The sequence below is a fragment of the Acinonyx jubatus genome, chromosome D2 (assembly GCF_027475565.1).
Source record: "Acinonyx jubatus isolate Ajub_Pintada_27869175 chromosome D2, VMU_Ajub_asm_v1.0, whole genome shotgun sequence".
Taxonomy (NCBI): domain Eukaryota; kingdom Metazoa; phylum Chordata; class Mammalia; order Carnivora; family Felidae; genus Acinonyx; species Acinonyx jubatus.
Genome location: NC_069393.1, coordinates 53,743,021 through 53,769,903, shown reverse-complemented (window position 1 = coordinate 53,769,903; position 26,883 = coordinate 53,743,021). Strand labels below are relative to the sequence as shown.

The 26,883-nt window shown below is 41.2% G+C and overlaps 1 protein-coding gene across 11 annotated transcripts in view; it reads right to left on the bottom strand.

Moving 5' to 3' along the window:
* Positions 1 to 1,750: 1,750 nt before the first annotated feature.
* ENTPD1 (ectonucleoside triphosphate diphosphohydrolase 1) overlaps positions 1,751 to 26,883 on the bottom strand; it is a 128,784-nt gene continuing 103,651 nt past the window's right edge. For 6 of the 11 annotated variants that reach the window (XM_053207302.1, XM_053207300.1, XM_053207299.1 and 3 more), the window contains 8 exons: positions 26,625 to 26,742; positions 23,878 to 24,028; positions 21,733 to 21,892; positions 20,800 to 21,039; positions 19,338 to 19,595; positions 8,300 to 8,416; positions 6,378 to 6,515; positions 2,647 to 4,430 (listed from right to left, as the gene is read on the bottom strand). In XM_053207302.1, coding sequence (XP_053063277.1) covers positions 4,224 to 4,430; positions 6,378 to 6,515; positions 8,300 to 8,416; positions 19,338 to 19,595; positions 20,800 to 21,039; positions 21,733 to 21,892; positions 23,878 to 24,028; positions 26,625 to 26,742 — 1,389 coding nt within the window. In that variant the 3' untranslated portion in view covers positions 2,647 to 4,223. The other 5 variants (XR_008292155.1, XM_015083004.3, XM_053207301.1 and 2 more) reach the window with 5 other exon arrangements.

Sequence of the window (26,883 nt, the reverse complement as noted above, 5' to 3'; positions counted from 1 at the left end):
TGCTTCACTCCTCTGTGTATTGGGATCCATCATCTGTGTCCTTTGCCTTATGACCTAGCCATTCCTCCCAGTGTTTCTCCAACTTGTCATGTTGGGCTTGGTCACATGACCTACTGTGGTCAATAGAATGTGAATGGAAGGGACAGGGGCCTGTCCTGGCCAAGGCTATATAAGAGGCCTCCCATGTTTCCTCTTACTCTCTTGTGTCCCTGCCATTCATTTCTCGCAGGAGAATGCAAGATACGTTGGAGCAGGCCTGAACCAGACCAACTGCCTGGAGGAGAGCTGCCCAGCTGACATGCAGACCCAAGGACATGAAAATCAACCCATGGACATGCAGAATCATGGACATGGGCTTACTGTGGTAAGCCATGCAAACTTTAAGGTTGTTACAAGTTTAAAAGATAAAACTCACACAAACTGAAAAGAATCATGGTTAGTGAGCACAACTAACTATAAGCAACTGTCCTGTTCTAACAAGATAATGATTATTAGAACCTGAATCAGAGAGAGACCAGACCAATCTGGGTGAAATTCAGCTCATCTTTAAAGCTGACGATAAATAAGAATATATTTTAACAGTAATTTTAATATAATAATGTGGTAACCTTTGTGAGCTATTAAGAAACTAACCTTTAATATTCAGATTTACAATTTGATTATAGGATATAATCATCAAAATTATCTTGTGTCATCTTTGAATCCAGATTAAACTTCCCAAAGGTCTTTCATCAGGCATCTTGGCCTGAACAACAGGCATCTCTGCCTTCACAAAAAAAGGCAGCAAGACCTGAGGAATAAAGTGAAATTCTGAGCTGAGATCTTAAAGAAGAATGATGTTTAAGAATAATGTTTTAACTTCATATATAATAAATAATAGCAAGATGCTACAGTGTCTATAGCTGTTTCTTTTAATCCCCCCTCAGTAGAAAGACAAAGGATTCTTGCCTGTGTCTTTTTAAGCCTTGACGTATTTTTAGACATGTGCTGTCCAGTGGAGTAGTGACTAGTCATACGTGGCTGTTGATCACTTGAAACATAGCTGGTCCTCATTCAGATGTGCTGTAACTGCAGTGCACAACAGCGGGCTTCAAAACTTAATGTGAAAAAACAAATGTTAGTGATTTTTATATTAACTACATGTTGAAATGATAATACCTTGGATACAGTCAATTTCTTAAACTCTTCTTTGTTCCCTACTTTGCACCACTTCTTACTTGCAGAGATTTTGACTGATAAAACATTAAGATGAAGTATACTTTTAAACACTTTCATTTATATTGCATTTTATATTTCTTATTAAAGAATTGGATAAGGAGAAAACTTTCTCTCTCTCTCTCTCCCCCCCGCCCCTCTCTCTCTCTCACACACACACACACACACACTTCATTCTTTTGTCTACAGAAGTAACCATTTCTGATGTGGTCCACAGAAAAAAGTTTCCCACCTTCTAAAGGAATGGCGGAACTAAGTTTAGGTGAAGGGCCAGGAAGGAATGGTAATCATTTATAACCAGTGGCCAATTCAGTATTAAAATCAGTTGACAGTGACCCATTTTATTTAGCCTTTCTCATACAGAATGGCCCAAAGCAGATTCCTGAATCTGCCACAAAACCATCTTTCCCTCCAACAGAAATGAGATTAGGTTGTGCCTGCTGATCATCTCCATGACTTGAGACTTAAAACAAGTGGAATTTGGCTCCCGAATACCTTAATGCACTTGTTTTGGACCCAGGCCGCAAGACAGAAATGGAATAAGAAAAGATTTCCATGTTTATTGAAGGAAAATTGTGGATTATAATTCCAATTTGCCAAGGGACGGTGTTTATAGAAAAGACAGAGCAATAAACTTGGGGCAGAATACATGAATTTGAATATCCACTCTACCATCTACTCGTCTGTGTGACCCTCATTTATAAAATAGAAATAGTACTTATCCAACTCAGAATAGAGAATGTGCGTGACAGGGCTTTGTGTATGTAGACATAAGGAAGAAAGGAGCTGCTGTTGGCTCTAGTTATGTGACTTTTTATTTTCATCGGTATCATCAACTATTATTCATTTGATGCAGAACTGCTGTGCAGTGAGCAAGCACTATCATTAAGAAGCCAGGAATATGGGGAATCCTTGATTAGCATCGTATGCCACATATATCACCATGCAAAGTACGTGAACAGAGTATCGGTGTTGCCATGACAGACTTTGTGGACTTAAAGCAATATTAAATCACAGGTCCATCAGGGAAGAGATTATATGTCTGCTTCTCTTTCTACCATGCCTGTGATCCCTGTATTCATACAGAGTTAAGTGTGTGCTTAGAAGTTATAAAGAGACAGTCTAGTATATTTGGGAGAGAAAATAATGGCTAAGTGCATTGCAGGCCTTAGGTCAGCCACTTGGGCAAGTGACTTACCCTCTCTGAGCCTCAGTCTGCTTCTGTGAAATGGGAGTGGTAGTGGCTCTCTTCAGATTGTTGTAGGGATTGAATGAGAGAATGGACGTAATGCATGGAAGCACAGAACATGGGGACACAACAAATGCTCCGTAAATACTAGCTGTGACAACAGAGCCACTTCTACTAATAAAAAGAGTTTAAACGTGCCCAAACTTGGCTTCTTATTCCTAATCAAAGTACAACAAGTTCAATTGTGAGTAGCAGAAAAGAGAAAGTTCCTGTTCTCAGTTTTATTAAGCTTGTATTCACCTGGATGTTGTAAAAAAAATGACTTAGTTATCCAAGACATATAAGGGCATTTGTCTTCCAGTTTGTGGGAAAGCTTTTCCTCCCCCGCCCCACCCCCTCCCTGCATCAGCTCAACAGTCATCCCCAGATCCAGAGATGGGAGCTTGGGACAACGTCAGAGTAACACGTCACCACTCCACGCTACTCAACAGGTAACTCTTATAGCAGTCATTAAAGGAAGAAGGTACAGGGTCTCTTCACGTTTATGTGACAAGGTCCATAGCTGCTGCTTCTCCCACAAAATAGTCCATGGAATAAGTAAAGAGATCCCATTCTTGTGTGACAGGAGTGGCAACAACACTTTCAGACCTGGTTCCTGGCACACTTTGATGAGTAAATGCCATGGCAGTGAAAAGGCATGCTGTAGCTCTCACTAAATTAAACCCTGTGACAGTAAGGCCTGGAGTGGCTTTAAAACTCAGTGGGCATCTTGTGGTGCAATTGATTAGCATATTTGGCTATTAAGTAGAAGGTTGATGGTTTGAACCCACCCAGGGGTGGTCTTGTCTCCAGCTAATTTCTGGGTGGGCAGAATATTCTGGAATTAGATAGTGGTGATGGTTGCACAACACTGTGAATATGCTAAATGCAATTGAATTGTACACATTAAAATGGTGAACTCCATGTTATATGTATTTTTATTACAATAAAAATAAAAGCCCAATAGATATACTGAAGGCTGCATTTTCCAAATTCTTCATAGTAATTGTATTTTTCTTCCTGACATGTTTACCTACCATGTAGTATGCCCTTATATCTGAATGCTTATTAATGTCACGTCAGCTTTTAAAAAAAATCTCTAGTCTGGGGGTCCTGTTCTGTAGCATTTTGGCATCACCGAGGAACATGTAACTCATCCACATCCCTGTTTTGGATTGGCTCAAGTATTGTATTAATTACACAAGCACATAAATTCCCTTGTGAGACTCTTTGGCTCTAGCACATATTTGTCTCGTCTAGAAAATTCTCCTGTGCAAACAGCAGGCTGGGAATGAGATGTGTGTTTGCCCTCTCCAGAGGCATTGTATGGTGTTCTTAATAAATGGGCAACAGGAGAAAGAAAGGGTCTTTGTGAGTACAGCTGAACCGGTTCCTGAGATTCTTCTTTTAGCCAGCGCAGCTTCCCAGCGCAGGACGCAGGACCCTCAGTTCTTCAGGACAAAGTCAGGATTGTTCTTTTATAGAGCTAAGATCATGAAAGGCAGCAGGTCTTCCAGACCTACACAAGCACAGAGTACAAAAGAGAAAAGGGGAGATGGGAAGGACTCACAAAAGAGACGACGTCTGCAGGGTAGTCCTTGAGGCAGGTGGTGGTGAATACCTCCCATGGAAAGGCAGCAGCAAAAGCCAGGGAAGCTCCGTGCTGGTCAAGACTGGCCTTGGTGAGCAAGGAGGGATGACTTTGAACACCACTGTGGAGGAAAATGCTCCCTGGGCAAGTTTTTTTCTCACTCCAGCCAGCAGATTTCAGCTGCTCCTGCTATACCATGTCTTTCCAGAAATATGAAGGCTTGTGAAAGATAAACAAGCCTATGATGGCCACTGCAACCAGGATCAGGGAGAAGAGGACCATGAGGAAGACATATGTGGAGTGGGAGAGAGGTGTGGACAGCGGCTCCTCAGCGGGGATCATGTTGGTCAGGTTCAGCATGTAGCCCAGAGTCCATCCGACACTGCTGCTGTGGATCTGCAAAGTGGGGGAAAGGCTGTTGTTTCTGGCCAGAGGGTTAGATGAGCTTTCACACAATCCCATCCATAACACTGATGGAGCAGGTGGAGAGGGCCGTGTCCAGTTCTCTTAATGGGTCGTGTTTACATTCTAAGCTGGGAATATGGTTGTGGGGAAAATGGAGCCAGAACATGTGATTAAGGTGAGTTGGGGAGCCTCACTGTTATATTCCTGAAATTCAGAAGGGAATTTGGTGAATAACTGCTCAATTCTCCTGCTTCTGCCAAGAAGAACTTACAAAGTTCTCTGGTCAAAAGATAAGAGAATAAAGACTGTTTCTGGTCTTTACCATCTATGTCAGGCCCAGGAACTTCATCCATATGTAACCAGGACATCTTTATGATTCAAAGAGGAAAGACTGGGGAATAATCCCAGCAAGTCTGTGTTACTTTGTGGAAGTTGGAAGACTGTACATATGCATGAGAAAGGATTCTTATTAAAGATAAAAACACGCCCTGGGCCTGCCATCTTGGATATTTTCCAGTCACCTCAAAACATACTGGAATACAGATAGTCTATGAATAATAAATAATTTTGAAAATGTTTTTATTACATGAGTTGTGCATGGTCATGGTGGGAAAATGAGGTTGTACAGAAAATCCTAAAAAGGAAAATTAAAACTTCCTATACTTGATCACTCAGAAGTTGCTGCTATTACCTTTTTGTGCTGCGGCCTCCCAAGTCTTCTCTGTGCATGTTTTTTTCGTACAGAACATGTAATTAAACTGTATAGCTCATGTCTCAAGGCATCATCACTGGCATGAACCGCCTTATATGTTTACTTTTACTCACTTTATCCAATTATTTATAAATCCTAGAAATGGAGTAATTGGATAAAATGATGTGTGTATTTTAAGGCTCTTAGCACATATTGCCAAAACAGTCTCCCGAAAGGTTGTGCCAATTCACATTCCAACCAATTTCCATGTGGAAATGCTCCTCTCCCCAAACCTTTACCAGTGCTGAGAATTGTCCACTTCTCTTGGTGGGGAACAGGAACCTTATCTGACTTCCCTTTATGGGGGTGGAGGGGCGGGGGCAGGGTCAAGGAAGGCTCAGAGTTAGAGAAGTTACCACCTGGGGTTTAGACATATTAGCTCATTCACCGAAGTTCAAAGAATAGAAATCACTCATAAATTTGACATAAACACATCCTTCAGAGAGACAAAATAAATTGTGACAAAATGAAAGACAGACCAGGATATTAAAACAAGGAAAAGATTTGCATTTGAATTAGCAAGGTCAACATTGACAAGAGAATAGTGAAAACAGTATTCTTAAGGCTGCTACAGCCCTGTGCTTCAATGCTTTGCTTTGCTTGAAGTCACCATATTTAATAAAGGGAGTATTGTGTTTTGCCATTAGTAGGTATGGGTCGAAAAGGTAGAGAGTTGCCCATCAGTGTAAATGTTTCTCTATGCCTGGATACCTGCAGGTGGCGCTCTGGTAAAGCTAACCTGACTTCTAAGCAAAGACCCCCATTCACAGTTACTCATCTCCTTTACACTAAGCTTTCAATTTACTCAATCTTGATGAGCCCTGATGAGAAGCCATGATAATCATTTGGGATGATGGCCTTTGGGATGGATGTTGAGGTCAGCAAACAGAATCAATGAGGCTACTGAAATTGTTACATTACTTTAATATCTCACTGTTTGTTTTATAAGGAATTAGTCACTGTTATATGAGCAGAAAGGATTCTGTACAGGTAGTGCTCCTTAGATAGGTTATTCTCAACTGGCCGGTCAACATAGGAGGGCCTGACACAAAATGTCAGCTTGGGTTACAGGTGAATGGTAGAACAGGACACCAGGCCAAACTTAACAGGCTGACTCCTACCTCTTTCAAGCCCAAAGCTGCCTCAGTCACCCAATCAGCCCACAACCCAGCAAGTACCCAAATTACCTTGCCCATGAAATGAATATTCTTCCAGGAATCAGCTGTGAAATGATAGCCATTCAGAAGGAGAGAGAGGATATAGGCTCCAGAAAAGCAATATTCACTCAGGTACTTCTCCTTCACATCACCAAAATATGTCTTCAGCTGGAAGTGAAGTGAAGGAAATATCACACATGTACAACAGACACCTCTCCATGGCCCTCTTTTTACCATCGGAGCTGAGCAATTGAGGAGAAAGGCCCAGCCCAGCCAGGCCTGAGCACTGGCCTCTCCAGAGGGCCTTAGGAGGGGGCTGCACTCCTTTAGCGGATGCAGGGGCTCACAGTTTAGGGTCTGTTATGCAAGCTTTTCCTCCACTGGGTTCTATGAGATAGTAATACGTGCTCCCCTGAGTGTTTTGTTAGCTGTAAAGTGCTGAGGTATTTTGAGGGGCTCTTTCAGAAAGCTCTGAATACCCTTCCTTCCTGTTCTAACTCAGACAGAATATGAGGGAGAAGTCCGAGCCTCTTGCACAATCTTCCTTCCTTTTCTGGTCAGTGCCAAGGAGAAGAGCACCCATTTTTAATTAATTACACCTCTTCAGAATGAAAGCACCATTCACATTTGCAACCCTGTCAACTTAAAACAGCTGTTGTTTTGACCTACCCCTAGATGATCTTTTTTGATTAGAGTAGACCCCATACCTCTCTCCTCCCTGGAAACTTTCACCAAGAAGTATTAGATTTTGGGGGTGCCTGGGTGGCTCAGTCAGTTAAGCGTCCGACTTCAGCTCAGGTCATGATCTCACGGTCTGTGAGTTCGAGCCCCGCAACGGGCTCAGTGCTGACAGCTCAGAGCCTGGAGCCTGCTTCAGATTCTGTGTCTCCCTCTCTCTCTCTGACCCTCCCTGGTTCATGCTCTGTCTCTCTCTGTCTCAAAAATAAACAAACATTAAAAAAAAAAGAAGTACTAGATTTTGAATGACTCAGTGCTTCAGACTCAGTGCTTGAAGACAAATTTGTGCTTCAAATTTATGAATAAGTAGGAGATACCTTGGACCTGGGCAGTGGAGAAAGGGTCTTAACACAACGGCATTTATAGCAGATTCTGTGAATTCCCTGTCTTCCTTGCTCATACAACTCTGATTGGGGGCTGGGAAGGGGAATGTGTGACAACATGCCCAGTCCAGGGAGTACCTCACACTGGATCTAAGGCTCTAAGCCCATCCTAATATCCTGCACCCTGCTTTCCCAGCCAGTCCTGGCTAACAAGTAAGAGAAAGACTGCTCAGAAGCTTCTAGGATAGCTTATAGTTTCTTGAAAAATGGAACAGATGTATCTGGCTCTACCCTTCTGACCTTGAACGTAACTGTGATCTCTGAAGCCACAACTTGTGTCCATGAGAAGATAGGCATAACAAGAGAATTGAAGGGGCACCTGGGTGGCTCATCGGTTCAGCATCCTACTGTTGATCTTGTCTCAGGTCATGATCTCATGGTTCGTGGGTTTGAGCCCCACTTCGGGCTCTGTCCTGGCAGTGTGGAGCCTGCTTGGGGTTCTCTCTCTCTCCTTCTCTCTGCCCCTCTCCTGCTCGTGCTCTCTCTCTCAAAATAAATAAATAAACTAAAACCAAACCAAACCAAAACAAAACCAGAATTGAAGAAGTAATGGCTTAGGTAGAGTCAACTGCTGACCCCATACCGGCAGCTGCCAACTGCCAGACTTGGTATTAGGTGAGAAAAGTAAGACCATGTTTGTTTAAGCCATTGTGTGTCCAGTTATTAAGAAATGGCTGATGCACTCACTCCTACCTAAGAGCACCCTCTGGGACTTTCTAACATGTTTGCTGGATCTTGGTCAGGTTAGCAGGACTTAAAGAACAGACTTACATCCTCTGTGACGTCAAGAGCATGGGGCAATACTGAAAGCTGCTCTTTCTAGTCACTTACCTCGTTCCAAGGCTGAGAGCAGAACTTTTCCATACTGTCGATCACCTTTTCCTGAGTAGGGGTTTCCTCTGATGTAAAGTTTAAAAACTCCATCACATAGTAATAAGCTGAAAATGCCTGCAACAGAAAATGCAGTTTTGCACTGTGTCCAACACAGGGGGACACTGACTCACTCTCCAGAAGGCTGAACCCGTAGTGAAGGTGCCTGGAAATCTCTGTTGAGTAAACTAACGAACCAAGTGATATTCCTGCCCCCAAAGCTGCTTCCTTCCTGAAAGAGGTATCATTTTGTTGCTGCTGCTTTGCTGCTGATGTGCATTTCTGAGCTACTGGGTAACTAATTTTCTCTATAATTTTAATGGAAGAGTCAGGGAGAAAGAACGTTGAGGGAGGAGAAGAGAAGAGAGAGGAACAGGTTTTAAAAATCCCATTTTTAAAAAACTGTGTATTGGGGCACTTAGTTGGTTTCAGCTCAGGTCATGATCTCACCATTTGTGAGTTCTAGCAGGCTCTGCACTGTTTCTGTATCTATTGAGCTGATCATGTGGGTTTTCATCCTTAATTCTGTTAATATGGTATATCACACCAGTTGATTTTTGTATGTGGAACCATCATTACATCCCAGGGATAAATCCCACTTAGTCATGGTGTATGAGCCTTTCATGTACTGTTGAATTCAGTCTACTAGTATTTTGTTGAGGATTTTGGTTGTTCAAAAGTGTGTTATTTAATTTCCACATACTTGTGAATTTTCCAGTGTCCTTATGCTATAGATTTATAGTTTTATTCCATTGTGGGGAATTTTATACCTGGTGGGGCACCTGGGCAGCTCAGTTGGTTAAGCATCTGACTTTGGCTCAGGTCATGATCTCGCAGTTCATGGGTTTGAGCCCTGCATCAGGCTCTGTGCTCAGAGCGCAGAGCCTGGAGCCTGCTTCAGATTCTGTGTCTCTCTCTCTCTGCCTCTCCCCTGCTTGTGCTCTCTGTCTCTCAAAAATAAATAAACTTTATAAAAAGAAAAAAGAAATAAAGAAAGAAAGAAAGAAAGAAAGAAAGAAAGAAAGAGAGAAAGAAAAGATACCTGCTATAATATCAGTCTTCTTAAATTCATTGAGATTTATTTTGTGACTTAAGATGTGATCTATCTTAGAGAATGTTCCATGTGCACTTGAGAAGAATATATATTCTGCTGCCCTTGGGTGGAATGTTTTGTATTTGCCTGTTAGGTCTATTGGTCTATGGAGTGGTTCAAGTTGCTATTGTTCTATCTGTTATTGAAAGTGAGGCACGGGGGCGCCTGGGTGGCCCAGTCAGTTGAGCATCTGACTCTTGATTTTGGCTCAGGTCATGATCCCAGGGTTGTGGGACCAAGCCCCACATAGGACTCCATGCTGAGCATGGAGCCTGCTTGAGATTCTCTCTCTCCCTCTGCCCCTCTCCCCTGCTCATGCACTCTCCTACAATTATAATATTGCTGTCTCTTCCTCCCATCAGTTCTATCAATGTTTGCTTTAAAGACTCAGGTGCTCTGATTTGGGGTATATACATAGTTATAATTAATGTATCTTCCTGGTGAATTGGCCCTTTATCATTATATAATATCCTTCTTGGACTCTTGTGAAAATTTTTGACTTAAAATATATTTTGTCTGATTAAGTATGGCCACCCTTGCTTTCTTTTGGTTGGCACTTGCATGGAATATCTTTTTCCATCACTTCACTTTTGGCCTATGCGAGTTTCCTAAGTCTAAAGTGAGTTTCTTGTGGAACATATAGTTGGATCTTTAAGCTTTTTGCATAGTTTGATTTTTTAATAATAAGCATGTCTTAATATTTATAATTAATATTTCCTTAAGTTGTTACATTTCAGAACACTTTCCGAAATTACCCCTAGAGCTCATTCTACCAGCAAAAGGCTTAATGAGTTAAGCATCTAAAAACTCTCTTGCTTTTGCTAAGGCATGACATTTGCTTTTTAGATAAGTAAATTATTGTGAAAAACATTAACAAATAGAAAATTTGTGTAGGCAGATAATGCAAAATATTGAGTCTTCAGTTTGTCGTCAGGAACTCCTGGTCTATGCCACCACCTACCCCCAAAGCTCTGCATGCCATAGACTCTTAAAGATTGTTGCCTGAACTACAGAAACCTCCCTTAGCATCTCAATCCTACTCTTACTTATTTTTCAATATATAAAAGTTACCCTCTTCATTTCTTTCCCTTCAAAATACATATGTCTTAATAATTCTGGCTTATTAGAAAGTTAACACATGTTTGTTGTATAGAATTTAATTATTACAAGTTAAAAATAAAAGTTTCCCTGGGGTGCCTGGGTGGCTCAGTGGGTTAAGCATCCTACTTCGGCTCAGGTCATGATCTCACCACTCATGAGTTTGAGCCCTGCATTGGGCTCTGTGCTGACAGCTCAGAGCCTGGAGCTTGCTTCCAATTCTGTCTCTCTCTCTCTCTGCCCCTCCTCCGTTCACACTCTGTCTCTCTCTCTCTCTAAAAAATAAACATTAAAAAAATAAAAAGTAAATAAAAGTTTCCCCTTCATCTAACCATTCCCTAGAGAGAAACAATTTTAACAATTTAAAAAATTTTAACAATTTTGCTGCTTAATCCCTGCAGCAAATATATATGTAAAATATTAAAATATATGTATATATTTTTACCTAAATGTTATCATACTAGACACATTGTTTTATAATCCTACTTCATTCCACTTGATAATAATACATCATGGACAAATTTCCCTGTGGATTTTACCTTACCCATGTAAATAACTATAAAAGGTTACTATGTATAGCTATATCATAATTTACTTAATCTCCTATTCATGAGTATTTAGGCTTTCTAATATTTCACTATTATAAATAATGCCACAATATACTTACATCTTTGAACCTTTGCATTGAGAGAATTTCCTGAGGGCAAAATGTTTGGTCATAAGGTAAATATATTTTGTGAGTAGAAATATGCACTAAAAGAGTGTTCATAAAGTGGTACATAATATCCCCAAACTGGAAACAACTTAAATGTCCATTAACTATAGAATGAATAGATAAATGTTAGTGTATTTTTGAAAAATGTTTATTCATTTTTTGAGGGGGGGGAGGGGCAGAGAAAAGGGGAGACAGAGGATCCAAAGCAGGCTCTGAACTGACAGCAGAGAGCCCAGTTCGGGGCTTGAACTCATGAACCCTGAGATCATGACCTGCGCTGAAGTCGGGTGCCTAACTGACTGAACCACCCAGGCACCCCAGTTTTAGTGTATTCATGCAAAGGAATACCACATTGCAATGAAAGAATGAACTACTGTTACATGCAACAACATAGATAAATCTCAGACAATACTGAGTGAAAGAAGTGTGACAAAAAAGAATACATACTAAGATTCCAAGAATTAGCAACACTAATCTATCCGGATAGAAGTCAGGCTAGTAAGTATCTTTAGAGGGAGTGTGTCAACTGGGAGAGTGGATAACGGAACCTTTTAGGATGCTGGGAATGTTCTATATCTTCATCTAGATGATGGACTCACAGGTGTAGTCCTTAAAAACTATCAGGCTATGGCCTTAAAATGTACACACTTTACTGCCAGTATGTCAGACCTAAAAATTTTAAAATATCTATACAGATCTTATGAGATCTTCTTTCAAAAAGACTCTTAACACTATAACTGTAGGAGATAATTTTTCCCTAAAGCTTAAAATATGCTCTATTTTCTTTGACTCCCAAAAATGGTACTTTATAAGCCCCTCAAACAGGGTTATTCATTTCCTCCAAAGCCTGGAATTATTTCTTTCCAAACCCCTGAACCATATCTTCATCTTTAATCTTCCTAAAATTACCATCATTTTCCTGTACTATACACAACTGAGTTTACAGATCATAAACCTCAGACAAAGGCATCTAATGATCAAAACGCCATCTTTAAGCTTGGGGGAAAACTTTTGGAATACTAGAGGCAAGTCTCCTGCCTGCCCACATGGAAACAAACTGAAGTACTTATAGGTCTCTGAACATGCTACATGCTTTTCCACCTCCATTCTGTGCATGCTGGTCATCTCCCTAGAATATTCCAAATACTAAAGTGCTCTTACTGAAATATACAATATTCCAGGCATTCTGGCAGGCCTAGAAATAAAAAGATAAAAAGTATACCATCCTTCCCTTCTTCCCCACAGTGGGGGAGACTGACATGTCAACCTATAAAGACCATGCCCATGCCAGCCAGCCAAATTTTGTGCAACTTTTAATCTATACAAAAATGCAATACATGTATTCCTGTTCAATTTAACTTAGCTGGTTTCAGTGCAGCGTCTATCTTCTCTCAAGTTTCTTCTTGTTTTTGTGATATCAATTACCAACCCTCCTCCCTGCTCCCCCAACTTTGGAACATCTCGCAGGGAGCTTTCTGTTTACTTTGACATGGCTTCTGAAACTATGCTCCTTAAAATCTCTCCTAATTGGAAAATTCAATAGCCTTTTTCTTTCATTCCACCTCTTCCTTGACTTTTGGCTGCATATCATTCATTCATTCATTCATTCATTCATTCAACTATTTACTGAATAACAACTATGTTCCAAGCAGTGATGGAAATAGATGAAAATCCCTGCCCTCTAGTGGAAGACAGCACAACCCAAACAAGTAGCAGATGGTATGATGGACAATAAATAAGTGCTATAAAAATAAAGCCTTTTGTTACATACTCCACATATACAGAGCCTTTATTCAGATTAGAGAAGTCCATAGATTAGGTATTGTTCATTTTCTAATTTCTTCCAGTCCAGATGCAATTTGTTTCAGGGGTCATTTTTTTTCATAAGAACTGTTGCCTAGTAATATAACTGGCACTCCCATCTTTATCACGTTTCCAGGGAAACAAATCCAGAAAATTAACCCAAAGCCAAAATTGTCTATAAAGGAAGGAAGGGGGCTTGTCAAATCATTTTCCAAAGATCCAATGAAAAACCTATTGATAGTACTTTGGAATAAAGATTAAATGAAGTATTTGTAGTCACAGAAGGAACAAGTATTACAGTTAAGTCTCAAGATTCCTCCCCAAACTGACCACTTGACATGTTCTCCTACCCTCCTTGTTCTCACCTGACTACACATGTAAACTCGCTTCTCTAGTGTGGCTGACCTGCTTGTATTACTAGATATTAGGTTTGCTCTGCCCTGGCAGGAAGCATTTTAGAGGCAGGCATAGTATCAGTTTCAGGATCATCTGTCTCTGGCACATGTGTCTACATTTGCTTCCCATCCATCTAAACAGACTCACCTCTAACGCTTGTGTAACATTCATTCCAAGCCACTGCCCTGCTTGGGCTTGTGGTTCTACTTTAATCTCTGGCTTCTAGGTACCTTTTGTTCTAGATTAAGAGTTCTTAATGTGGAGCTCAAAGGTCCATCTCAAGGAACCATGATATCTTTTAGACTGTATGCAAAATTTGGGCATCCATTTTTCTGCTTAGAAGATCCTTAGCTTTCAACACATTCTCCAAAGAGTCTTGTGATCCCCTGAAGAGTTAAGAATGATGGGTCTAATGAAGACATTATGCTAAGTGAAATAAACCAGTCATGTAAAGACAAATATAGGATTCCACTTATACGAGGTACCTGGAATAGTCAAATTCAGAGCAGTTAAAAGCAGAATGGTGATTGTCAGGAGCAGAGGGGAAAGAAGAGTGGGGAATTAGTGTTTTGTTCAATGAGTGGAGTTTGTTTTTGGGAAGACAAAAAAGTTTTAGAGGTAGATGATGGTGATAGATGCACAATGTAAATGTACTTAATTCCACAGAATTGTACTCTTGAAAGTAGTTGAAATGGTAATTTTCTATTATGTACATTTTAACACACACACACACACACACACACACACACACACACACACACACGGCTGGTCTAGACAACCCTTATATTTTGCTGCCAGCTGTTGACCTGACTGTGCAGGTTATGATTCAGAGTCCTCTCTCAAAATAGAATCAAGTAAGCAATATGCAACTGTGAAATAATGCCATTATATAAGGAATAGAAAATAAAATAAATACAAATATGCCCTTCTATTACAAAAACCTGAATCAAATTTGAAGTAATGTTTTAAACTCTCTCAGCCCTAATCTCCTCAGCCACATCTACGTCCACAGGAACTGGGAAGATAAAGAGTTAGCTTCCTTAATGTTTTATCCCTGCGGGACGCCTTCAGCAAACTGCTCATAGTTTAGGTGTCCTGGCTGGACCCGATCCGCAGTCTGGTTTTGATATTCCTTAAGGAAGAAAAGCCTTGTTAACACGCACCTGAATGTGACTGTCAGAATCTGTTTATGGATCATTATGAGAAACACCTGTCTTAGCTTTTCATCTTGGCTCTAGATGTTTGACCAGCTTCCCTTTCTGGGTCCTTCCCCTTCAGTCTCCTGCATCCTGATGAGGTCATCTCCTTTACATATTTTTAAATTTTTTTTTCAGATCATAATGTTATTTTTATATTCCGTATAGAAATAGACTATAGAAATTACTATTTCTCTGTAGCCACAATAGAGATCAAGTCTTAGAATCAGGGGCAAATCCTCCTTGCTGTTTGAGCTGGGAATATGTTTATTCATCTTTCTTTCTTGGGCAGTTGTGCTCCAGAATAAGGTCATCTATTTCTCTTCTGCTCAGGAACCATTCATACTCAAATTCATACTTGTTTTTTCATTTTATATATCTGTCAATCTTTTCTGAAAGTCTTCATGTGTCAAGGCCTAACTGATAGTTTTCCTGGCTGTATATGCTCTTCAGAAACCCACTCAGGTGAGTTTTAATATCTAAGCTGGCCTCTTACATCCCTTGGAAAAGTCTCTTCTAGGGTGGAATATTGTTTATACAAACATGCATTGGAATTGAACTCACAAAATTAAGTGCTGATGAGATGGGATGGGATGATAACGTTTAGGGTGAGTATGTTTTTCTTTATTTATTTATATTATGTAATTAAAAAGTAATCTTAACCCTATTCAGAATGCTTCTATTTGGGGAGGCGCTTGGGTGGCTCAGTCGGTTGAGTGTCCGACTTCAGCTCAAGTCATGATCTCCTGGTTTGTGAGTTCAAGCCCTGCATGCATCGGGCTCTGTGCTGACAGCTTGGAGCCTGGAGCCTGCTTCAGATTCTGTGTCTCCCTCTCGCTCTCTCTCTGCCCCTCCCCAACTCACACTATGTCTCTGTCTCTCAAAAATGAATAAACATTTTAAAAGTTTTTTTTTAAAAAGAATGCTTCTATTCATAATCCCAAGAATTATACTGAATGACAAAACCACCTTCTTCTTTTAATACCTCATGAGGATACACTGCTCAAAATCAGATGGTTCAAGGATACATCACCAAGTTTCTTCCTATGGCTGTGGTAGATGACTCTTTAAAAGTCTGGAAGAAAAAAAATCATTCTGATTCTGTTCTTGGGGTATGATTTAGGAGACTCCATACATCAGATAGACATTCTGTTGCCAGAATGGACCTAAAGGCAATTATTAAGGGAAATGCTGACTTAGTTCTAGGAATTCCTGACTTTGCCTTTAGGTACTAAGGGGGATGGCCTGTACTACTGAGGTCAAAATCTGTGATCAGCTTCTTAATCTCCATGTTAGGAATTAGCCTTACTTTATAAACCTTTAATTGATTGGTGTCTATAACCTGTGGGCCCATATTTAAACAGCAACTGAGAATAGTAACATTCTAGGCCATCTTTAGAGAACATATAGTCTCAAAAGGTCAGCTCCCCATCTTCCAGTTTCCAGCTTAGATATTTATGGAAGAGGACTTGAAAGATACATGTCTCCCCCTTTTCCAGCTACTCTGAATTCTTCCCTTCTATCAAGCTGAGTATCTATCAAAGACCTACTGCCTCAGTCCATTACAGAATTGCTATGACTGAGTTGGCTTTTTAATATTATGCCTCTAGCTTATAGTTGCTATAAGAAATTGCAATTTAAAAAAATATGGTCAAAGACATTGTCTAATGAAATCTCCTTTATAAAATATCCTTGGGAATCAATTGTGGAATAGCTCTGCTTTGTCCTGGGACCCAGTATGCTGGGTATAATGAAAACTATGTATCTTGCTATGTCTTATTTTTCCCCTTGGCTACTCAGAAGCTCAGAGCTAAATACACACACACACGCACGCACGCACGCACGCACGCGCGCGCGCGCGCGCCCCTCCCCCCCCCACAAGTATATGTATACATATGGAAACAAACAAGTGTTTAATGTTCTTTAATTCCAGTTCCCTCTTGAATTTGTTTTACATTCTTTCTTGTTTATATAAATGATACAATGTGATCTTTAAAAAATTTTTCTAAATTACCTCATAAATAATTCTCTACAGATGTTCCCTTTTCCTTTTTGGTGTTTCTGATTTGCCTACAAATTGGATTCTGTCTAGCAACCAATGTAGTCAAACTGAGAAAAACAACATCGACAGTTTTTTAATACCCTATTTAAAGAGTAAGAATTAAATCACCAGCACTGAATGTAATTGTGGCAAACATTCCCTCCCTGCAAATTCTCTGTGGCTTGAGAATACCCAGGCTAATTGGTCCTGGAAATAATTGGAATGCAACTGGATTTTTGTGTTGCAAATAGTTATGCTTCCAGATGAAGAACTTGGCAGTGGGAACTTCTGCAGCTATAACAGCTGAGGGTGAGGACCATTAGGACAAAGGGCTAAACTTACTAAGGGCCCACATGGTGCTAGGGTACATTAGCTTTCTGCTACTGGTGGTGATATGCTGGAGGTGGCTCTTATCCACTCACAAGAGCTAATTGTTAAAATTTCAAGAGTTTTTGGGCCAGTTGATATTATGGTGATTAAAATGGGCCATGGTAGGAGTACTACTATGTAAACTGGCAAATGCCACAATTTAGCCCCTCCATCCCCAGAGAGCTGGTTGTTAGACATTTACTAGTCCACCACCACTTGTCTGGCTTATCACACACAACTAGCAAGGAGACAGGTAATTCTGTCCCCATTTTATAAGTGAGGAAGCAGACCAAAAAAGTTTTTTTTTAGGCTTTAGGGAGAAATTACAGAGGGGAAAAAAAAGTTCTGTAACAGAAACTGCCAAAGCAGGAATACGTACAGGTACAGTGCTGACCTTAAGGGCTATATTCAGAGAAAAAAGATCTTATTCAGAGGAAAACAATGAGCTAGTCTAAGGAGACTGCCAAGTAGAGGTTCAGAAGGCTGTAAGGAGAACAATTTCAGCGAGGGACAAAGAGACCAAACAAAAAGGCATCCAAGGGGAACTCAAGTCTCCTCTACCCCTTCAACTCCGCTTCTCCCTACCTGGTTGGAAGAATCACATTCAAAGGCAAGAAATTCCACCACCACCACCCTCAAGTAGAAAGGGTTTGCTCATGCTTGAAGACAAGAATTGGGCTATATTTCCCTGGAGGTGAAACTTTCAGAAAAGTTAAAAAGTCAGTACACAATAGTACATTTCTTTTCCTCCAGATGTACTTCCTATCAGTGACTGGAATGGAAAGGGCCCTTGGCTGTCCCCAGCACCCCTCACTACCTTCCTCCTTTTTGTGTCCCCCTCTTTTATCTTCCAGCAGTTAGATCCAAGGCAACTGCGTTGGCTCAGAAAAGTCCAATATGGCTGCCAGTGCCAGTTCAGCTATAGGGCATCCAGGTGAGGTTCTAGTTGGTAACAAATTTAGGTTTGGAGCTGACTAATCACCAAGCCTTACTCTGCCAGGCATTGTTCTTGCATGTTATTTCCCTCAGAAACCTTGAGGGGAGGAGGAACTATGGTCTGGGCCATGGGTAAGGTAAGCCTGGATCCATGGTACCACCCATTATTGTTTTCCCAGAGACCGTGGGAATGAAGAGCTCATATAGTTGACAAGTGGCAAATCCAGAATTTAAAGCAGGTACTCTTACTACAGGGCCTGTGCTCTATCCAGGGAGCTCTTTCTGTGACATTGGGCTGAGCCAGGAGACCTTGGGTGAAGCTCTCCTGCGGGGGTCCCATAGGAGAGTTGAACCTCTCTCCTCATATGCTGATCTGTTTTCTGGGAAAGGGAGAAAGAGTGTGAAGGCAGATAAAAGTCCTTTTTTTTTCTATGAGTGGTATCTTAAGTAATTAAGTAATTAGTTAATAATTGGTCTTAATTGATGGTAGCTAATTTTGCAATCTATTACTAAACTATGATTATAATGCTTGGTCTCCAGGACCAAAATATGAAATCTGAATTATGAGTAGTTCAAGCAGCACCTCTTCTACCTCTGCTCAAATATTTTGTCTTATTCTAGAGTAATTAAAAAGGAATTTGGAGCTTGGATTCAACTAGTCCCCCAGCTGATCAAAATGTAGTATAAATGATGCTATCTTCAATATTTCCTTGGGATTTCCTAAGTTTCTACTTGAGTTTATAGAGGAAAACCTTTAGCCAAGACATCTAACTGCTACCTCTCCTTCTTCTGACATTCATGAAGCCACCTATGGCAGATCCCAATGGGTGTGCCTATCCATCAGCCAGCTCGTTCTTCTGGCTTACAGATTCCTGATTTTACCCATGTAGAGGAACACAATATGTGTAAGAAAGACTCTCTACTTCCAAGGATGAACAATGATTAGTCTAAACCAAACATGGTAATCCATTCCCCCTTGTTCACAGATGGGTTAGAAGTGTGTATTTCATCAAATTCTGGCCAATGGCATCTGAAAAGACAGTTGTTGGCACTTCTGCAAAATTGGACAGAAATGTATGCAAGAGAAACTTCCTCCTCCCCTGCTTTAGTTTTGCATATGAAACAGAAGCTGCCATCTTAGCACCACAAAAAAGGCCAAGAAGATAATAAGAAAGCTGATCCAAGTCCTAACATCGTTAAAACAAAGACTTAACCCAGAATTATCTACTTCAAGGCTTATTATCATATGAGAGAAAAATAAATCCTATTACTTAAACACCATGTAGACATATACTCTATAACTTGCAACCCAAATCATCCTAATCAATATACCTTATTATTTTACAACTTACCCCAAAATCCCCGTGAAGTGGTGGCAAGAAAATCCCATTGAAGGAACAGTGGGAGTAAGGGCAGTAACTAGTGTTGAAGAGTTCAAGGATGCTTTCATGGCATTGTTGATAGTTTCCAGTGCCTTGGATTTGAAACTCATCGAATGGAAGAGTCATCTCAAATCTCTTGGTGCAGGGGCCACTGTAAAGTTCACTTACATTCATTACTATTTCATATCCAGGGTGAAAGCATGGGTCCCTGAGGATTCCATTTGTACCCTGAATGGAAAAATCACATGAAGACATCATGTGCAAATATGTTGGGTACAAAAGCACCACTCTGCCTTCATTTATGTGTAGGAATTTTACAATATGTTAGCGTTGGCATCAATATACCCTTGCCATGCCTTTTTCACCCTTAGGAATAGTCAGATTTGTATAATAGGCACCAGAAGTGGTATCAGATGTAAATGAACTTTCACTATTCATAGGAAGCTAATAGAGTTCAAGCTGGAAGAAATGCCATTATTTTGGAATGTCCCCTAGCGCTTAGTACAAATGAAAGATTCACAAGGAAAACTCTCAAGGCTCTCACAAGTCCAAGCTGGGGTAGTTCTCCAGGAGGAGTCTGCCCACACCCCATCCCCACTTTCAAGCAAAAAATCAGAAGCTCCCACAGCTGAAAATGCCTTAGAGCATTTAAGCCAGGAGTACCAAAATGACTGTATACCCACACCTCAGTATGTTCAAGAGAAGAAAGGGGGCTGGTATGAAAAAAGGCTTAGTAGAGCCTTGGGGCTCAGTAGGTATCTCTCAGTAGCTCCTATTCCAATGGGAGGTGCCTTATTGACAGTGCTTCTGAGAACCAGAGTGAGAGCTTTGGAGGAGAGCAGGGAACTGGTTGCCCTTTCAGGGGAGACAAGACTCAGCTGGATGTGACATCCTTGCTGTGTGTGTCAGGGTGTGCCTGGTACTCACATGATTTTGAGTGTGTTTAACTTTTCTTGTCTTCAAGAAACAAAAAGCGTCTGGGGAAAAGACTTGAAGTGTTGATGGATAAATTCTGTTTTCCCTGAGTGTTTTTCTCCTTCTCTCCAGGTTGTTTCTAACAGCCCTGTTTTCTGCAGTTTGTTGGAAATGGAGACTAAAAAGTGCTAAAGAGCTTATAAATTGCACAATCCCCCAACAATACTCTAGCATGTAGTTTTCACTGTCAAGCCCACAGGGGTGAGAAATTATTTGCCAAGAAAGGATTTGAGTTGTGTCCTTGGAGACAGTGCAGTAAACAAACACAGGAGGTGATGTCTGGATGGGACGATTCACAGGGGTCGACCAGATGTAGTTAGATATCCTGTTTGAAAAGGTTTGGAAAGTACAGTAACCAAGTTCAGACCAATTACTGAAGTAGAAAGAGACAACAACAGGATGTGGGGGCTGGTGGCCCAGATGTGGGGAGGGTGGGTCTGGATTCAGTTAAACTTGCCTGAATGTCCTTGGCGAGTTTCTGCCTGAGCGCTTGATCCTTCCCATAGCATAAGAAGCTGTGCGTGTACACGCTGTAGTCCTTGCCATAGAGGCGAAAGTGCAGAGCGTTGCTTGGAGACTCAATCCTCTCGTTTTGGGGCACAAAAGTGATTTGTGTAGAGGCTCCCCCAAGGTCTAAAGCTCCATAGGTTCCCTGAGAATTGCCTCCATTTGGCTTCAGGTTGAGCCAACTCAATTTCTGAAAGAGAGTACAGTCATCAGTGGTAGCAGTTTCTGGACCTTTGTTTCACACTATATCTTGGACTCAGGGACTTTCTAAGGTGAAGAAAAGGGGGCATAAGGTGACACAAAGGTCACTGAAGGCTCCTGAATCTGGAAAAGATCAACAGCAGGTTAAGGGACTTTGAAGATAGAGCTCAGACTGCAGCAACATAGAAGTGGCATAGCCAGTGTTTATGAACAAGGAATATGGGCTGAAAAGACTCAAGTTCAAGTCTCCACTCATTTGCTCATTAGCTATGTGACCTGGAACAGAATAATTACTTTCTCTAGGCCTCAATTTGAGACTCCTAGATGAGGGAATTCCTCATATTGTTCTGAAGATGGAATCAGACAGGACATGGAAAGTGCTTAGCACAGCACAAGACACACAGCACTAGGCAAATATTTGCTATTTTTATTTTTAATGATAGATTTTTTACTTCCTCTCTGTCTCCCTAAGGTGAAAGTATGATTTCCTCATCCTCCGAGAGGAAACGTTCTTATACTAAAATTCATCAGAATACCGCTGGTGACCCTTGCAATTGTGGGGATAAATTACTTCATCCATTCATCCATCATTCATTCTGGCTACCGATCCAAATCCTGCCTGAGATAGCAATGGCACTGACCTCCTGGGAGCTACCTCCCTTGGGTGCTGTGAGATAATCACCTGAGTGAATTTTCCCAGCAGATAGTTGATAGTAATCCAGCCATAGGCACCCTCCTCTTGGCCAGTGATGATTCTAGCACCATGGAAGTCAAAGTGGTAGTTGTTGAGGCTCTTGGTCACCACACTCAGTACTTTGTCTGCCAACTGTTCATTTTCCATCCTGCACAAAGAAGAGCTGAATTTACCGGTTTTGTTGAATAACTACAGGTACTCATTTCAGTCAGAGCTTCCAGCAACACTCCTAGGAAGCGAACCATAACTTGCTGGAAGAAACAGAGATAGAGATTCACACACACAGCTGTCTGAGGAGCCCTCCTTTTGGGTGAGGCAGAACTAGTCTCTTGCCCCCCCCCCCCGCCCCTCCAAATCCAAATCCTTCCAGTCCCTACATAGACTGCTCTTCCTAAAGTATCATTTTTTGTCAAAGTAATTTTATCAAAGTAATTTTAATTTGGGGGGCGGTGATGGCTGGATATTGGTTATCACCACACCTATAGATGACGAATGCTACATTAGCCATTGCTGGTGGCTTCTAGCTAGTTCCAGAGTCAGGCTGTGCTTGAGGTTTTTAATTAGGGCTGTAGTAGACACCAGGTGGCAAATGTCCTGGGACAGATACCAAACCTCCATTGGAGCCAGACTGGGAAAAAAAAATCTTATTCACATTGAATCTCAGTTCTTGGGTCTGTTTGAGACATTGAGACCTAAAGAAGGAATCTTCCAGGGTTGTCATAACGAAGATGGGATACATCTGCTTCTGAGATCTAGACTACACAATGTTGAAAGCCTCTAGGTCAGAGAATGCTGTCTTCCAACCACAGCTGAATCCTCTCATCACTCATCTGAATAGCTTCACACCCTTCCTGTGGCTGCCTCATCCCCAGTTCTCCTCCCTCCCAATCCACCTCTCTTCCAGTGTCGTCATTTGTGTACCATCCTGTAATGGCTACCCATTATCTCCCAGATGAACACCAAACTCCCAGTGTGGCCCACAAGGCACTTCATGCGCTGGACCCTGCCTCTTCAGAATTCCACTTAGAATCCTGATCCTCCCATTTACCACGTGTGTGAATTTGGGTGAGTTACTCTACACGTGTATGCCACAGCTCCCTTATCTGGCTAAGAATAGCCAATAATACCTCCTCAAAGAGTTATAATGATTAAATTAAAGCACAGCGCTAACATAGTAATGGCTCAACAAATACAAGCTGCTTCATAGCTATTATTGCTATTGTTTTTATTATTATTTTACTATATGCAGTCTATGTTCTATCAATGCAGAACTATTTATGGTCCTCTGAATATGCCCTGGTCTCTCACTCATCCCTATATTTGCACTTCTGTTAGAACGCAAGCTTCAGGAAGGCAGGGACTCTGTCCTCTTCACTGCTGTGTCCCCAGCACTTAGAACAGTGTCTGCCACATAACAGATGTTGGAGAAGCATAGGTAATAGAATGCGTGACATCTTCTCTGCCTTTAATGTGCCCTTCCCCCACCCTCCAGCTTGTCCTTCATGAATCAGTTCCTGTGTTTCCTCCTCCCATTCTGGGCAGGGCCAAATGTGCTCCCACAGCAGCTCTGAACACTCCTCTGTTGAAGAACTGATTGCCTGTATCGAAACTCTGATCTCCTTGAGAGCTGAGTCACCTACTTTCATGTCCCAGGACAGAGTAGGCAGGCAAAACATGCTGAATGAATGAATGAATGAACGAACAAAAGATAACGCACACGGGTACTCAGTGGTGACCAATGAAGATGTGCTAGTTGTGACTATCTGTGTCTTGGGACCTCTGTGGGTCTCCTCTGGTCTTCCTCCTCCCAGATATTGGATAGCTAAATTGGTAGTCTCAAATCCCAGAGTACAGAGGCTCAACATTTCTCTCTTTGTGCCCCTGCCCCCTTGAATTCTCTGGGGGCAGACGGGCAAGAGGACTTTTTAAAATCATACTTTAAACTCCCACCATTACACATACTAAGAATTTGGGAGTTTTACCCACTTCCTGAGATCTTCTTTCTAAAGTGTTGCCATTAAGGATATCTAAATTTGGGGTGTTAGGGAGGTGTGGCACTATCGCATAACTTCAGAGGCTCTCACAATGCCAAGCCTAACCCCCAGCCTTCTTTGTCCCCACCTGTTGCTATACCTGAGCAACCGCATGCCTGCCGTAGCTCCCAGGTAAACAGGCGTCCCTTGGTGCTGGGACTTTGGAATCACTTGACTGGCTCTTTCCATGCATTCAGTCAGATAAGCATCTATTTCGTTTAATCTTTGAGCATATCTTGAGATACCGGGACCTAAGGAAAGATGTAGAAGCAGATGACAATCTTTTTTAAAAGTACAGGACACACTTTGATAATATTAGAGCAAAACACTGGTGTCTTTAGAGACCATCAAAGAAGACAGCTTTTTGGTGTGATATATTAAGTTATATATGATGTGATATATTACGATATATTAAGTTGGTGTACTTAGAGGGTGACTCTCTGAACCTGGCCTTGATAAGATCTATTTTCAGGCCTCAGACTGGGTCTGTCCACTGTTCAATAATTTTGCTGCTGGATGGCGCAATTTTCACATTCAATTGCGTAATCTTCCTTACAGGTTCTCTCAAAGTTTAATGGGGATCTCACAGACAGCTACCCTAGAGAGCTGCTTTTTGATGATTCTTCTGTAAAGTTGTAACTAACACTAATGCCTAGAAAAATTAAAATAAGCACAAGGTACACTGGCTTTTACTGAAAAGACAGGAACCGCTACTAACTAGCTATGTGATCATGGCCAGTACCTAAAATTTCTGAAGTGGAGTTTCTTCCTTTGTTAGAATACGTGTCTTCTCAGAGATTTTTCCACTCTGAAACCAAGTCCCCCTAGTGAAACTATTTTTCCAGTGTTAGAGCAAAACTAACTGTTGCTAAGAAGAGGATTAGAGCCAAGATTCCTTAAGCTTTTTGAAGTTATGCTTAACAATTTCAGCTCACTTTAAAATAAACATCTACACCGTTAGTGCTTTTTAGTGAAAATGTGAATTAAAGATAATGGACAGATATGTTATCCATATCTTTCACAGGTTTTTAAAAGAGCCTATTTACTTAACAGTAATGAAAAATCAGCTCTAAGTTATCAGTTTTGATTCAAAAAGGCTAGCCTTCAAGAACTGGAGGCTTTCCACTCAACTTTCATCTAAATATTTGATTAGAGAATTCTCTTTTGAGAAGGGAAAAGCCCTGCGCGTGTTAGGCCAGACACACATGGGATGAGTCTCAGAAGAAAGGTAGCTACTAAATTAAAAAAGCTACTAAATTAAAATTTTTAAAGCTTTTAAAAAAATGGAAGACAGTGAATTAACTAGAAGTCAATAAAATGAGGGATTTGGGCTTTAAGAAATGCTTAAAGTACCATCTCAAAATGAACGAGGCCAACATCTGAGGACATCAAGCTACTGGGTAAAATGACTTGCTCTCTTGAAAACATCTCCTCTCTACCACTTTCTTGGAAAACTTTGAAAATTGGGGGACCCCACAGGCCATCAAAAGTCAAAGTCAATCTTCTTGGAGCTAGATTACCTGTCTGACTAAAAATATACAATGGGCCCCTGACTCAAAAGGCCAAGAGAGATAAAGGTAAAAGAGGATGGTGCAGTGTGGTAACATTCAGTGCATGTTGGGGTATTGGGTGGATGGAGTGGAAGGAGCTGCATGGACAACTCTAACCTGTTCTGTGACCTTAGGAGAAAACTAACTAGGAACAAAAGTCAGTATGTAATGCGGTGATTCAAAGTAGCAGCGAGCCTGGAGTGCAGTTAAGAGACCTAGATTCTTGTCCTGGTTCTGTTGCTACCAATAAGTCACTAGTCTTCCAGGTTTTTGCTTCCTTCTCTGAGAACAAGATTGAAATGACCCATGAGGTCCTTTTCCAGGCCTAGGAGTCTATGATTTTGGCCTTCCGTGCCTATGTGAAAACTAAAGGCTTTTGAAAATTTCTTCCAAGCTGTAGCTTAGGGGACCAAGATTAAGAGTAACAATTCTTTGGACCAACAGCATCAACATCACCTGGGAACCTGTTAGAAATGCAAATTCTGGGGCCTGTCCCAGACCTACTACCTCAGAAACTCTGGGGGTGGAACCCAGCATCAGTGTTTTAACAAACCCTCCAGGGGGCTCTGCTAAAGATTCAAATTTGAGAACCACTGGAGAAGTCGTGGGTTCAAAGTTGAGCAGATCTCCATTTGAACCCCAGTTCTATCAATTACTAGCTCAAAGCAACCTTAACAAGTGGCATAACCCCTCTTAAGCTCAATGCCCTCATTTTTATTTTATTTTATTTTATTTTATTTTATTTTTTAAAGTTTATTTATTTTGAGAAAGAGATAGCATGAGTGAGGGAGGGGCAGAGAGGGAGACAGAGAATTCCAAGCAGGCTCCGTGCTATCAGCGCAGAGCCCTACACAAGGCTTGAACTCATGAACCATGAGATCATGACCTGAGCCAAAACTAAGAGTTGGGCACTTAACCAACTGAGCCACCCAGGCACCTGATCCTCATTTTTAAACCATGGGACTAATATTCCATATGTCAAAGGGAGACCGTGAAGATGAAATAATGCATCTACAGCACTTGGTGCATAGCACACAGAAGTGTCCAGGTGATGGGAGCTACCATATTACTCAAGGGTTTTAAAGTTTGTTTCTTCCTCAAGGGCTCCATCATTAAGGACTGATTTCAATATTATTTTTATAATGACAATAAAATAGCAACAACAGCAGCTCCACTATGTTCTTTTACCCAACTTCCTTTTTCTCATGTGTTCCACTTGCCACACATGTTCTCATGTATGTTCTCCTCATGTTCTCATGCCCCACTGTCTCCCGTCCCCCCTTCTCCTTCATCTTACCTTTCAGCTTGCACTCTTCTATCTGGTGCACCACCCCTGTGTCATTCTCCTTTTCCGCTGGCCACTTATAGATGTACAAACTCGTGTGAGAAGAGCCTGCATCCAGCACAATCCCATACTGAGAGTAAAACATATCAAGAATTTATCAGCATTACAATATTCTTCTCCATACTCAGCTTGCAACAGAAAGGAGACAAAGATAGGAGTTTTCAAAAACGAAGAGAAGGATTTTAATTCAAGACAGACATGGGGGTGGAGG